The 12,182-nt window shown below is 67.6% G+C and overlaps 1 protein-coding gene across 2 annotated transcripts in view; it reads left to right on the top strand.

The window, feature by feature from the left end:
- ITPR3 (inositol 1,4,5-trisphosphate receptor type 3) overlaps nt 1–11,797 on the top strand; it is a 61,712-nt gene extending 49,915 nt beyond the window's left edge. For both annotated transcript variants that reach the window (XM_055126355.1, XM_055126354.1), the window contains exons 36-58: nt 80–228; nt 326–434; nt 1,138–1,228; nt 1,878–2,047; nt 3,157–3,331; nt 3,416–3,600; nt 3,822–4,022; nt 4,199–4,309; nt 4,534–4,629; nt 4,719–4,820; nt 4,898–4,984; nt 5,322–5,432; nt 5,509–5,701; nt 6,058–6,183; nt 6,422–6,594; nt 7,046–7,210; nt 7,716–7,908; nt 8,217–8,321; nt 8,404–8,531; nt 9,032–9,197; nt 9,595–9,755; nt 10,595–10,756; nt 11,188–11,797. In XM_055126355.1, coding sequence (XP_054982330.1) covers nt 80–228; nt 326–434; nt 1,138–1,228; nt 1,878–2,047; nt 3,157–3,331; nt 3,416–3,600; nt 3,822–4,022; nt 4,199–4,309; nt 4,534–4,629; nt 4,719–4,820; nt 4,898–4,984; nt 5,322–5,432; nt 5,509–5,701; nt 6,058–6,183; nt 6,422–6,594; nt 7,046–7,210; nt 7,716–7,908; nt 8,217–8,321; nt 8,404–8,531; nt 9,032–9,197; nt 9,595–9,755; nt 10,595–10,756; nt 11,188–11,256 — 3,228 coding nt within the window. In that variant the 3' untranslated portion in view covers nt 11,257–11,797. The remainder of the gene's footprint in view (nt 1–79; nt 229–325; nt 435–1,137; nt 1,229–1,877; nt 2,048–3,156; nt 3,332–3,415; nt 3,601–3,821; nt 4,023–4,198; nt 4,310–4,533; nt 4,630–4,718; nt 4,821–4,897; nt 4,985–5,321; nt 5,433–5,508; nt 5,702–6,057; nt 6,184–6,421; nt 6,595–7,045; nt 7,211–7,715; nt 7,909–8,216; nt 8,322–8,403; nt 8,532–9,031; nt 9,198–9,594; nt 9,756–10,594; nt 10,757–11,187) is intronic.
- Nucleotides 11,798–12,182: the final 385 nt, after the last annotated feature.

The following is a 12,182-nucleotide window of genomic DNA, read 5'->3' as shown; positions in this document are numbered from 1 at the left end:
TGGCTTGGCGGGGCCAGGTCCCTCCCTGGGTGGCGGGGTGGGTTGCCGGGAGCCGGCAGTGAGGGTCCTGTCCGCGCAGGACATCATCACGGCCCTGGAGGAGCGGCTGAAGCCCCTGGTGCAGGCCGAGCTGTCGGTGCTGGTGGACATGCTGCACTGGCCCGAGCTGCTCTTCCTGGAGGGCAGCGAGGCCTACGTGCGCTGCGAGAGCGGGGGCTTCCTGTCCAAGTGAGCACGGCGGGCAGGCGGGCAGGCGGGCGGGCGGGGCTCCCGCGGGCACCGGGCCGGGGCGGCAGTGGGTGAGCGGAGAGCCGCATCCCGCCAGGCTGATCCAGCACACCCAGGAGCTCATGGAGTCGGAGGAGAAGCTGTGCGTGAAGGTGCTGCGGACTCTGCAGCAGATGCTGACCAAGAAGAGCAAGTACGGGGACAGGGTGAGTGCAGGGCAGGGGAGGGCAGGGACAGGTGAGGGCAGGGCAGGAGGGCAGGGACAGGGGAGGGCAGGGCAGGGGAGGGCAGGGACAGGGGAGGGCAGGGCAGGGGAGGGCAGGGCAGGGGGGAGGGTGGGGGCAGGGGAGGGCAGGGCAGGGGAGGGCAGGGACAGGGGAGGGCAGGGCAGGGGAGGGCAGGGCAGGGGGGAGGGTGGGGGCAGGGGGCAGGGACAGGGGAGGGCAGGGCAGGGTGAGGGCAGGGGGCAGGGCCGAGGTGTACAGCGGGTGGATGAGGATGGGTCAGAGGGACGGGGTGGACAGCAGGATGGATGTATGTTGAGTGGGACGGGTGGATGGCGGTGGTGGGCTGGGTCGGGAGTGGGAGGGAGGGACAGCAGACAAGGTGGACAGGTCAGACAGTGGGCAGTAGGGACAGTAGGCGGGTGATAGGATGGACAGCAGACAGGATGGGCCATGGGTGGTGGTCTCAAGGTGGGTGGGCAGAGGGCAGGGGATGGCAGGTAGAGTGGACAGAGGGCAGGGACAACAGGTGGGTGGACAGAGGGCAGGGGAAAGTAGTCAGATGGACAACAGGCTGGTGGACAGTGGACAGACAGACAGTGGGAGGACCTGGCCAGGGGGTTCTAGAACTTTCGAGCAGATCCTTAGATGAAGGACCGTGTGTCTGTGGTCCTCCTGTCCCCAGGGCAACCAGCTGCGCAAGATGCTGCTACAGAACTACCTCCAGAACCGCAAGTCCAGCTCTCGGGGCGACCTCCCCGATCCCATGGGCCCCGGTCAGTACTGTCCCCTCCAGCTCTCAGGGGGACCTCCCTGACCCCATGGGCCCTGGTCAGTACTGTCCCCTCCAGCTCTCGGGGGGGCGACCTCCCCAACCCCATGGGCCCCGGTCAGTACTGTCCCCTCCAGCTCTCAGGGGGGACTTCCCCGACCCCATGGGCCCGGTCAGTACTGTCCCCTCCAGCTCTGGGGACCTCCCTGACCCCATGGGCCCCGGTCAGTACTGTCCCCTCCAGCTCTGGGGACCTCCCAGACTCCATGGGCCCCGGTCCGTACTGTCCCCTCCAGCTCTTGGGGGGGGACCTTCCCGACCCCATGGGCCCCGGTCAGTACTGTCCCCTCCAGCTCTCGGGGGACCTCCCCGACCCCAAGGGCCCCGGTCAGTACTGTCCCTTCCAGCTCTGGGGACCTCCCTGACCCCATGGGCCCCGGTCAGTACTGTCCCCCTCCGGCTCTGGGGACCTCCCTGACCCCATGGGCCCCGGTCAGTACTGTCCCCTCCAGCTCTCGGGGTGACCTCCCCGACCCCAGGAGCCCGGTCAGTACTGTCCCAGCAGCATCTTGGGGGCTGGGCCCATCTGCCCAGGCCACAGCCCCTCCCTGCAGCCCCATGGGCTCCCCCTCAAGTGGGTTTACCCACCCCAGGCCCGGACCAGGACTGGTCGGTGATCGCGGCCACCCAGTGCCGGCTGGACAAAGAGGGGGCCACCAAGCTGGTGTGCGACCTCATCACCAGCACCAAGAACGAGAAGGTCTTCCAGGAGAGCCTCGGCCTGGCCATCCGCCTGCTGGATGGCGGCAACACAGAGATCCAGGTGTGTGCGTTGGGGTGGGGGGTGGTGGGGGTGGCGGGGAGCTGGGATTAGGGCAGGGTGTGGAGGGGGGAGCTGGCATCCAGGTTGGGGGTGGGCAGGATCCAGGTGTGGGTGATGGGGAGCTGGGACACAGGCGGGGGTGGCAGGGAGCCGGGAGAGAGGTGTGGGGAGGGGCGGGCAGCCGGGAGCCTGGTTGGGGGGCGGGGGGGCCGGTGCTGGGTCGCTGCCGGGGGTGGGGCGGCCCCTTGCTCCAGCCACGCTTGGCCTCTCCCTCGGCCTCCTGCCTCCCGTCACGCCCCTTCATGCCTCTCAGGCTCTGCTGGGGCCTCCTTCCTGCCTCCTCCCCTCCTCCTCCTCCACCTTCCGTGCCCAGGCAGATCTGCCCGCTGGTGCTGGGGCCTCACACACTTGCCATTTCTTTCTCCTCGTGGGGTGGGAGGGGTTCGGGGGCCACACCAGTGGTGCTCAGGGGTTCCTCCTGGCTCTGCACACAGGGCTCGTCCCAGGGTCAGCTGTGTGCAAGGCAGGCGCCCTCCCAGCGGCTCCGAGCCGGAACTCGTCATTTCCGTAGGGAGCCTGCCTGGGGCCCGCCGTGCGCCCCGCACTGCGTTAGGGCCTGAGGCAAACCACGGTTCTCTGGTGCTGGGACTTTGGGGGCAGCTGCTGGGAGGCTAGAGGGAGAGGGAGCCCGTGGGTGCAGGGGGGAAGGGAAGTGGCTGCTGTGGGTGTTGTGGCAGGATGGGGACAGAGGGGACCGGCTGTCACGAGGCCCTGGGGGACCTGGGGGCATCACTTTCCCTCTGGGGGAAGGAGCCAGAAGTTCCAGCTGATAGGAGATGGGGTCAGTCTGCAGGGACCCCCTGGCAGCTGTGGGGACAGAGTCGAGCCAAGACTGAAGCAGGAGGCAGCCCGGAAACCCCCTTATCTCCACCTGGCCTTCGGCACAGGCCCGGGTTACTGTGTCCCCCGTCCTTAGGTCTGGGTGTATTTGGGGCCCTTCTGAGCCCCGTCCTTGTCCCAGCAGCCCACGACGGAGCCCTTGGGGCTGCTTATAGCTGGCTCCACGAGGGGGGCGGTGCCAACCCCATCTCTTCACCCCTTGCCCCCAGAAATCCTTCTACAACCTGATGACCAGCGACAAGAAGTCGGAGCGATTCTTCAAAGTGCTGCACGACCGCATGAGGCGGGCACAGCAGGAGACCAAGTCCACGGTGGCCGTCAACATGAGTGACCTGGGCAGCCAGCCGCGCGAGGAGCGGGAGCCGGCCGACGTGGCTGCCAAAGGTGAGGGCGGGTGGCTGGGAATGGGGTGGGGGGCGGCACAGAGGGAGAGGGGCCCGCCGCGCCTCACCAGGCCTCTCCCTGCAGGCAGGGTGGCCTCCTTCTCCATGCCTGGCTCCCCGTCCCGCTTCTCGCTGGGCTCCAGCCTGCACCCCGGCCACGAGGTGGGTGAGCGCGCACAGAGCAACGAGATGGGCACCTCGGTGCTGATCATGCAGCCCATCCTGCGCTTCCTGCAGCTGCTGTGCGAGAACCACAACAGGGACCTGCAGGTGCGCCGGCCACGCCCCCGCGCCCCGCCCCGCCCCGGCCACGCCCTCACGGAGAGCCCTGCCCCTGGCACGCCCACCGCGCTTGGCTCCACTCTGGCCCAGTACCAGCAGGCGCCTCTGCCTTGGACCACCGAGCCTGCCTCCCCGTGCAGCCCCCCCCCCCCCCCCCCCGGGCTGCCCTCCCACCCCGCCCAGCCAGACCACCCCTCTTTGCTCTGCAGAACTTCCTGCGCTGCCAGAACAACAAGACCAACTACAACCTGGTGTGTGAGACGCTGCAGTTCCTGGACATCATGTGTGGCAGCACCACCGGGGGCCTGGGGCTGCTGGGGCTCTACATCAACGAGGACAACGTGGGCCTCGTCATTCAGACCCTGGAGACCCTCACCGAGTACTGCCAGGGCCCTTGCCACGAGAACCAGGTGTGTGTGGGCTGGGCGCTGCGGAGAGAGAGAGAGGGGTGTGTGTGTGTGTGTGTGTGTGTGTGTGTGTGTGTGTGTGTGTGTGTGTGTGTGTGTGTGTGTGTGTGTGTGTCAGGGGGCCTGGGAGGATCAGCAATCCCAGAGCTGGCTCAGTTCTGAGGCCCTGTGCCCCCCAGACCTGCATTGTGACCCACGAGTCCAACGGCATCGACATCATCACTGCGCTGATTCTCAACGACATCAGCCCCTTGTGCAAGTACCGCATGGACCTGGTGCTGCAGCTCAAGGTGGGGCCGCGCACGGGGGCGGGGGCGAGTGGGGGCACGGGGTGGGGGGTGTGCGTGCAGCTGGTGCGGACACACGAGTGTACAAGCAAAGGAGTGGGTCATGCATGTATGTGCTTCGGGCCTGGCCCCAAAGCAGCTCAGCTCCCCGGAAGGGCGAGTGGACAGAGGGGCTGCCAGGGACGGGGGTCGGAGGGCCCTCACCCCGCGGCCTGCCCTTCCTGCAGGACAACGCCTCCAAGCTGCTCCTGGCCCTGATGGAGAGCCGGCACGACAGTGAGAACGCGGAGCGCATCCTCATCAGCCTGCGGCCCCAGGAGCTGGTAAGGCCGCCGGACAGGTGGGGCGCGCGCGGGGGCCCAGCCTGCCCTGCGCTGCGCGAAGAGGCCACTGAACAGGTCTGCCCCGCTAGGTGGACGTCATCAAGAAGGCCTACCTGCAAGAGGAGGAGCGTGAGAACTCGGAGGTGAGCCCACGCGAAGTGGGCCACAACATCTACATCCTGGCGCTGCAGGTACAGCTCCCGTGGCCCCGCCCCCGGCGGCCTGGCCCCGCCCCACGGGCCTGCCGTGACTCTGCTGTCCCCCTCAGCTTTCCAGGCACAACAAGCAGCTGCAGCACCTGCTGAAGCCAGTGAAGCGCATCCAAGAGGAGGAGGCGGAGGGCATCTCCTCCATGGTGGGGGTCCCGGCTCTGCTGGCCGAGCTGGGCTTAGGTGTAGAGGCGGGAAGGGGAGCGCGGGGCCGGGACGGAGAATTGAGGGCGGGGAGCGGTAGGTGAGGCCCCCGGTGGGGGCGGAGCCGCAGGCTGGGGGTGTGGCTTAGATCACTTGTGGGAGAGGCTGGGGTGGGTCTGGGATCGCCGAGCTGGGGCTGGGCTACACCCGCGCCTGATCTGTAGGGGCGGCCGGCCCGGCTCCGAGCCGGGCCCAGCCTGGCTGGAGGGGTCAGCGTGTGGTGGAGAGGACTGTTAGCGGGCGGCTGCGGGCCTGACGTCGGCACGCACCCCCAAACAGCTGAGCCTGAACAACAAGCAGCTGACGCAGATGCTCAAGTCGTCCAAGCCGGCCCAGGAGGAGGAGGAGGACCCCCTGGCCTACTACGAGAACCACACGTCCCAGATCGAGGTGCGGGCGGGGGCAGGATCGGGGCGGGGGTGGGGAGGGGGCGAGCTGGTGTGACACCCCCCTGGCCCCCGCCCAGATCGTGCGGCAGGACCGCAGCATGGAGCAGATCGTGTTCCCCGTGCCCGGCATCTGCCAGTTCCTGACGGAGGAGACCAAGCACCGGCTCTTCACCACCACGGAGCAGGATGAGCAGGGCAGCAAAGTGAGCGACTTCTTCGACCAGTCATCCTTCCTGCACAACGAGATGGAGTGGCAGCGCAAGCTCCGCAGTGAGCACTGGGCACGGGGTGGCAGCGAGGGGCATGGTGGGGCAATGGAGGGGCAGGGCAGCAAGGGCGTGGCTGGGCAGCGAGGGGCGTGGCTGGACTGGGAGGGGCGTGGCTAGACTGAGAGGGGCGTGGTTGGGCTTGGAGGGGCGTGGCTGGTCAGTGAGGGGCGTGGCAACGAGGGGCGGGACTGGGCAGTCAGGAGAGGATGATGCTGCCCCCCCGCACATATACACAGGACTCCCACTCTCATTTCTCATCATGAGAACCTGGAGCTTGTGTGGACAGTGAAGCCTTCCCAGGCCTGGGCAAATGCTGCTCCCAGGGACCCACTGACTCGTGTCCCCCTCAACCCCCAGGCATGCCTCTGATCTACTGGTTCTCCCGCCGCATGACGCTGTGGGGCAGCATCTCCTTCAACCTGGCCGTGTTCATCAACATCATCATCGCTTTCTTCTACCCCTATGTGGAGGGCGCATCCACAGGTGGGGGCTTTGGGCTACTGGGCCCCACCGTGCCTCTCCCCAGCTTTGGGGGTCCAACAGGCTGTGATGGGAGGAGGCAGAATGGGGAGAGAGCCCCGCACTGCCCTCTGGGCTGTGACTTGGGGGAGGTGCTGGGCGGGACTCCGGGGGCCTGGGGGCAGGTGTGGGGGCCGACTTCCAGGAAGGGGAGCTGCTGGGGGTGGGGGGCGTGGCCACACTCAGCCCCCTCCCCGCGCAGGCGTGCTGGGCTCCCCGCTCATCTCCCTGCTCTTCTGGATCCTCGTCTGCTTCTCCGTCACGGCGCTGTTCACCAAGCGCTGCAGCATCCGCGCCCTGATCGTGGCGCTCATCCTGCGCTCCATCTACTACCTGGGCATCGGGCCCACGCTCCACATCCTTGGCGCCCTCAACGTGAGTGGGCCCGCCCCGGTGGGGGGGCCTTCGACCCTGTAGTCCAGGCCACTCTGCTCCCCAATGTCGCCATGGGTGGCGGGGGCTGCAGGCGCTGAGCCAGCCCGCGACCCCGCGACCCTGCGGCCCCAGATCACCCCAGAGGCCACCCGCAGCCCGGAGACCATCAGAGCTGCATGCAGATATGTCCTGACTTGTGGGGGCACGCCAAGGTGAAGGGCCGCTCTCTGACCCTGCCCTCCCCCCTCACTTTCACCTCTCTTTCTTTTGGTGCTGTGGGCTAGGGGCGCCCCCAGTTCTGGTCCCAGGGGCCCACGTGCATTTCTGTAAACGTTTTCAAACATCTGCAAGAAGCACAGCCCCTAGACTGAGGCAGTTGGCAGGCTGGTGGATCCTGGGGTGGAGGATCAGGTACTGACCACATGCCTTGTTCCCCCCTCCCCCCTTCCAGTTGACCAACAAGATCGTGTTCGTGGTGAGCTTTGTGGGTAACCGTGGCACCTTCATCCGGGGCTACAAGGCCATGGTCATGGACATGGAGTTCCTGTACCACGTGGGCTACATCCTGACCAGCGTCTTGGGGCTCTTTGCCCACGAGCTGTTCTACAGCATCCTGGTGAGGCCCTTGCGGGGTCCTGGCTGGGGCGCGGTAGGGGGTAATTGGGGTCCTCACAGTTCCCTGGTCCTCTTACTGGGGGCAGGCAGTATGTTTGGGGCCCTTCACCTGCTGCCAGCTGGCACGAAGGGTCATTCCCGGGCCCCCTCCGACCTCTGGCGCCTGCCTCCGCGGCTGTGCCTGTCAGCCCGCTTGCTCTGCAGCTCTGTCACTTGGGACCGTTCTCCGGGCCCCCTGGTCGGTCAGACAGGGCTGCTGGCAGGGTGAGGCGAGTCCCTGAACAGAGCGAGCGTGCCCTGAGCGCGGCGTCCTGCACGCTCCGTGTGGCCACCTGCCCCTTCCCCCTCCCCCCTCTGGTTTCTCCAGGGGCCTCCCCCGCCCGCTCTCACGTGGCCTGTGTGGGCCTTGCTCGGGGGGAGCTGCAGGGGGCCCCAGGGAAGGGGGGGTCTTGGCAGTGCGTGGGACCCTCCAGGGTCCAGCCCCTCACGGCCTGGCCCCGCGGCAGCTCTTTGACCTCATCTACCGAGAGGAGACGCTGTTCAACGTCATCAAGAGCGTGACGCGCAACGGCCGCTCCATCCTGCTGACGGCGCTGCTGGCCCTCATCCTGGTCTACCTCTTCTCCATCGTCGGCTTCCTCTTCCTCAAGGACGACTTCATCCTCGAGGTGGACCGGCTGCCCGGCAACCACTCCCGAGGTGGGGCCCCTCGCGAGGTCTTCCCTCCGCTCCCGAGTCCCTGGCTCTGGGAGGCCTTCCTCCCACCTGTCGGCCTCCCCGCCGCCCCCCCCCCCCCCCCCGACACAGACGGAGCGGGAGGGCACCTTCAGGGATGAGCTCGCAGACTCCTGTTAAATTGGCCAGCATGTGCCCCAGGGGGTGGGAAGCAGGAACACGAAGAATCCTCCCTGGGAGCCAGAGGAAGGAGCATCAAGGAAGGCTTTCTGGAGGAGGTGAGCCAGGTGGCTGGTCAGTGCCTCCTGGTGACCTCCCCTTGCTCCTTCCAGCCAACCCCCTGGGGATGACACCAGGGGCTGCCGCCTTCATGGGCACGTGTGACAGCGACAGCGTGAACTGTGACTCAGAGGTCTCCATCCCTAAGACCTTGGAAGGTGAGGGGGTGTGCGGGGCCAGGCCGGGCTGGGGACAGAGGCAGGTGGCCGGCCTGGCTCTGAGTGCAGGCTTCCCCTATAGTGCACGAGGAGCTGGAGGACACGGAGCGGGCCTGTGACACGCTGCTGATGTGCATTGTCACCGTCATGAACCACGGGCTGCGGAACGGGGGCGGCGTGGGCGACATCCTCCGCAAGCCCTCCAAGGACGTGAGTGCCTGCACCCCCGGGTCCTTGCACGTGCTGGCCCACCTGGGTCTCGGGTTGTCCGCTCTGTCTGTGTTCTCAGGAAGGAGCGTGCCCCAGCTCTGTCCAGGCCCAAGGGAGGGGGGAGGTCAGATTGTGGCCACAGTGTCCAGCAGGCCAGGGGAGGGCAGGGAAACTGAGGCAGGGCTTCGTCGCCCAGCTCCCCAGAACATGATTATCTCCAGAGGAGCAGGACCTGTGGGAGGAGCCTGTGAGAGGCTCACGGTCCTGAGGAGGAAATTTAGAGCTGACTCAGGGGCAGCCAGCACATGGGGCCCCAGCCCTGCCTCCCCCCACCCACCCCGGACCCCCAGGCTCCATCCTGCTGCTCTCCGGGGCCGCCGTTTCTCAGCCCGCACTCGGTCTCGGGCTGGGAGTTGTGCCCCATGGGTGACGTGGGGACCCCTCGGCGCAGGGCCCCCCGGGGTGGCTGCCCTGACCCCAGCCCCCTTCTCGCCCTGCAGGAGTCCCTCTTCCCAGCCCGGGTGGTCTACGACCTCCTGTTCTTCTTCATCGTCATCATCATCGTGCTCAACCTCATCTTCGGGGTGATCATCGACACCTTTGCCGACCTGCGCAGCGAGAAGCAGAAGAAGGAGGAGATTCTGAAGACCACGTGCTTCATCTGCGGTGAGGCCGCGGGGCGTGCGGGCTCACCCCTGCAGTGGGGGGCAGGCGCCTGCCCCGCCGGAGCTGCCGAAAGGGGTGGGACGGCTGCAGAGGCTCCTCCTTTAAAGCCTGTCTGTGGGGGCAGAAGCTGCAGCCCAGCCTGCGGCCTTGGCCCCCAGACCCAGCCCAGCCCCCGTCCCCTCTCCCCCCCTCCCGCCATCCCCCTAGTCCCAGGGCGGGCTAAGGAGCAGGTGTTTGCTGTTCAGGCCGGGAGCCCTGGCTCGTGCAGCCGGCATGCAGGGCTACAGCTGCGCGGGTGGGGTCTCCCGGGCTAGGCTGAGTGGGCCGGCACGGGGGCGCCAGGCCGTCCGCACGCGACCACCGAGGCCGATGGTTGCCCTGGCTCCCTGCACCCCAGGGCTGGAGCGCGACAAGTTTGATAACAAGACGGTGTCGTTTGAGGAGCACATCAAGTTCGAGCACAACATGTGGAACTACCTGTACTTCATCGTGCTGGTCCGCGTGAAGAACAAGACGGACTACACGGGGCCCGAGAGCTACGTGGCCCAGATGATCAAGGTGCGGCCTCGGGAGGCCGGGGGTGGGGACGGCCGGGGACGCGTGTGGGGAGCCGGCTGGCCGTCAGGCAGGGCTGCACCTCGGGTGCTCCCACGCTCCCCTCAGCCCCGGCTCACGGAGCTGCCCAGGGGGAGGGACGGCAGGGGAGGTGGGTCTCTCGCCCCCTGCCCCGTGGGGTCTCAGCCTCGGAGTATTTGGAGGAATCAAGTTTGACCTGTCCAGTTTCTAGGCCGAGAGGGCAGTGGGTGAACAGGGGCTCGGAGCACTGAGCACCGAGCGCGAGAGGCTCCAGGAGTCCCGCCAGTGGTGTTGTGCTTCTCCGGTGGCTGCCCGGCAGGCAGCGTGTGGGGTGGAAGGAGCACTGCTCATGGGGCTGCCGGGCCCCTCCGGGAGGTGGGGGAGGGGGCCAGGGCGTGTGACTTGTTTTTAAAGTCCCTATCTGAACTGGTCCCGGAGGCTGATCTGTTGGTCTGAGAATTCACAGTGGCGACAGGAACCAGGGGCCACGTGGGGGCCTCCCCTGCCCTCCCGCAGTCGTAGGAAACGCCGGTGTGCTGTGCGGACCCGTGGCCGTGCCAGCCGGGCCTCCCTCCCAGCCTCTGACGCGCACCTTCCCGGGGTGCAGGGCTGCGGGAGGAGGGCAGTGGATTCTGGGTGCAGAGCCCCCCTCCCCTCCCAGTCCTGGGCGTAAACAGCCGGCCCTGCTCATGGACAGAGGCCCGCGGCCTTGATATGGCTCCCCGGGGGAGCCGTTCCGTCGCGGGTGTGGCGGAAGGCTGCCCCCGTTACTGCTTTCCGGCCAGGCCCGGGCTCCCTCACCCCTCCGCGGTGCGTTTCAGAACAAGAACCTGGACTGGTTCCCCCGGATGCGGGCCATGTCCCTCGTGAGCAACGAGGGCGAGGGCGAGCAGAACGAGATCCGGATCCTCCAGGAGAAGCTCAACTGCACCATGAAGCTGGTGTCGCACCTCACGGCCCAGCTCAACGAGCTCAAGGAGCAGGTGTGGCCCCCACCCCCCACAGCCTCCCCCTTCACGCGGCGGGGGGAGGGCAGTGTGCGGGAGGGGTGGGCTCTGCTGGGCCCTCGGTCCCCGCCCCCACCCATACACACACGAGTCAGGCCCAGCTGGAGGCCTGCAGCCGGCCCCCTCCCCCGGGCAGCCTCGAGGGTGTGGGGTGAGAGGCCACGGCGGCCGCCCTCTCGCCCGCACCCTCTGCATCCGGCCGCCCGCGGGTGGGCTGCTCCCACAGCTGCACCAAATCACGGGGTTGGGACACAGCGGCGAGGGGCCGGGCCCACACCCCGGCGTCCCCCGGGGGCCGGGCGGGCTGCCAGCGCTGCACAGCAGGCAGCCGGGTTTCCGGAGCAGGGTGGGTGCCGCCCTCGGGGAGGGCGCGGGGCCAACCGACCTGCTGGCACGTTTCGCCCCAGATGACGGAGCAGCGGAAACGCCGGCAGCGCCTGGGCTTCGTGGACGTCCAGAACTGCATGAGCCGCTGAGGAGGGCCAGCGCTGTCTCCTGGGCACGAGTGCGAGTGCTCGCCCCGGGCCGGGGGCCTGCTGCCCGGCCTGGCTCCGGCCAGCGTGGAGGGGAGCCGCGGAGCGGAGGGTCCTGAGAGAGCCGCAGACTCGGAGCCTGGGAGGCCGGTCTGCCTCGACGCCCTAGCCTGCGGGACGTCTCCGGGAAGCCTGTCGCTCTGTCCCGCAGGGACACGCCTGTCCTCCTGCTGAGGGTGTTGCAAGTGCTACACTTGGAGGCTGCCTGTTCTGGGGGAGCTGGTCATGCTGTTGCTCTGACTCTGCAGCTTGTTCCTTAACTTATTCCCGGGACCGCGCAGAACCCTCGGTGCCGCCCTGTCTCCGTCCAGGCCGCCTGGCTTGGCCCAGCCGCGCTGGGGACCCCAGGACGCGGAGCCCTGTCCCCAGGCCCTGTCCCCGGAGCTGGTTCCGACTGCTTTCCCCCTCTGTGGTGTTTTACAAACCGCCAACCTGAGAACTAGTATGTTCGTCGCCGTAAATAAAGGAAGAGACTTTAGCCGTCTGGAGAGGCTGTTCCCGGGGCTTGGGCTCGCACGCTGGCCTCAGGCCTTCGGGGAAGGATGCGTCTCACGACATTCTCACCACTCCCGGACCCGCGACCCTATGCATTTAGTGCACTCCCGGATTCCCGGGGGCACGTAGGCACTAACAAAGTCTGGGACCCACGGCCTCACGGGGGCGAGGAGGGCTGGGCGTGTTCTGAGACTTGGGGTTGGTCCCCGCACCACTGGGGAGCAGGGAGTGAGGAGCAGCCCCCAGCACCCCAGAAAGCAAGCCAAACCCCGAAGACCCACTTTGGCTTTCTCCCAGCAGTGGGTGCTGTGGGCCCCCACCCCCCCCCCCCCGATCGGCGGCAGGGAGCACGTGTCTGCCAGTGAAAGCTAAGG

This window comes from Sorex araneus, chromosome 2 (assembly GCF_027595985.1).
Source record: "Sorex araneus isolate mSorAra2 chromosome 2, mSorAra2.pri, whole genome shotgun sequence".
In the NCBI taxonomy this organism is placed as follows: Eukaryota; Metazoa; Chordata; class Mammalia; order Eulipotyphla; family Soricidae; genus Sorex; species Sorex araneus.
The sequence above is the reverse complement of the archived record's forward strand: the minus strand, read 5'-3'. Positions and strand labels throughout refer to the sequence as shown.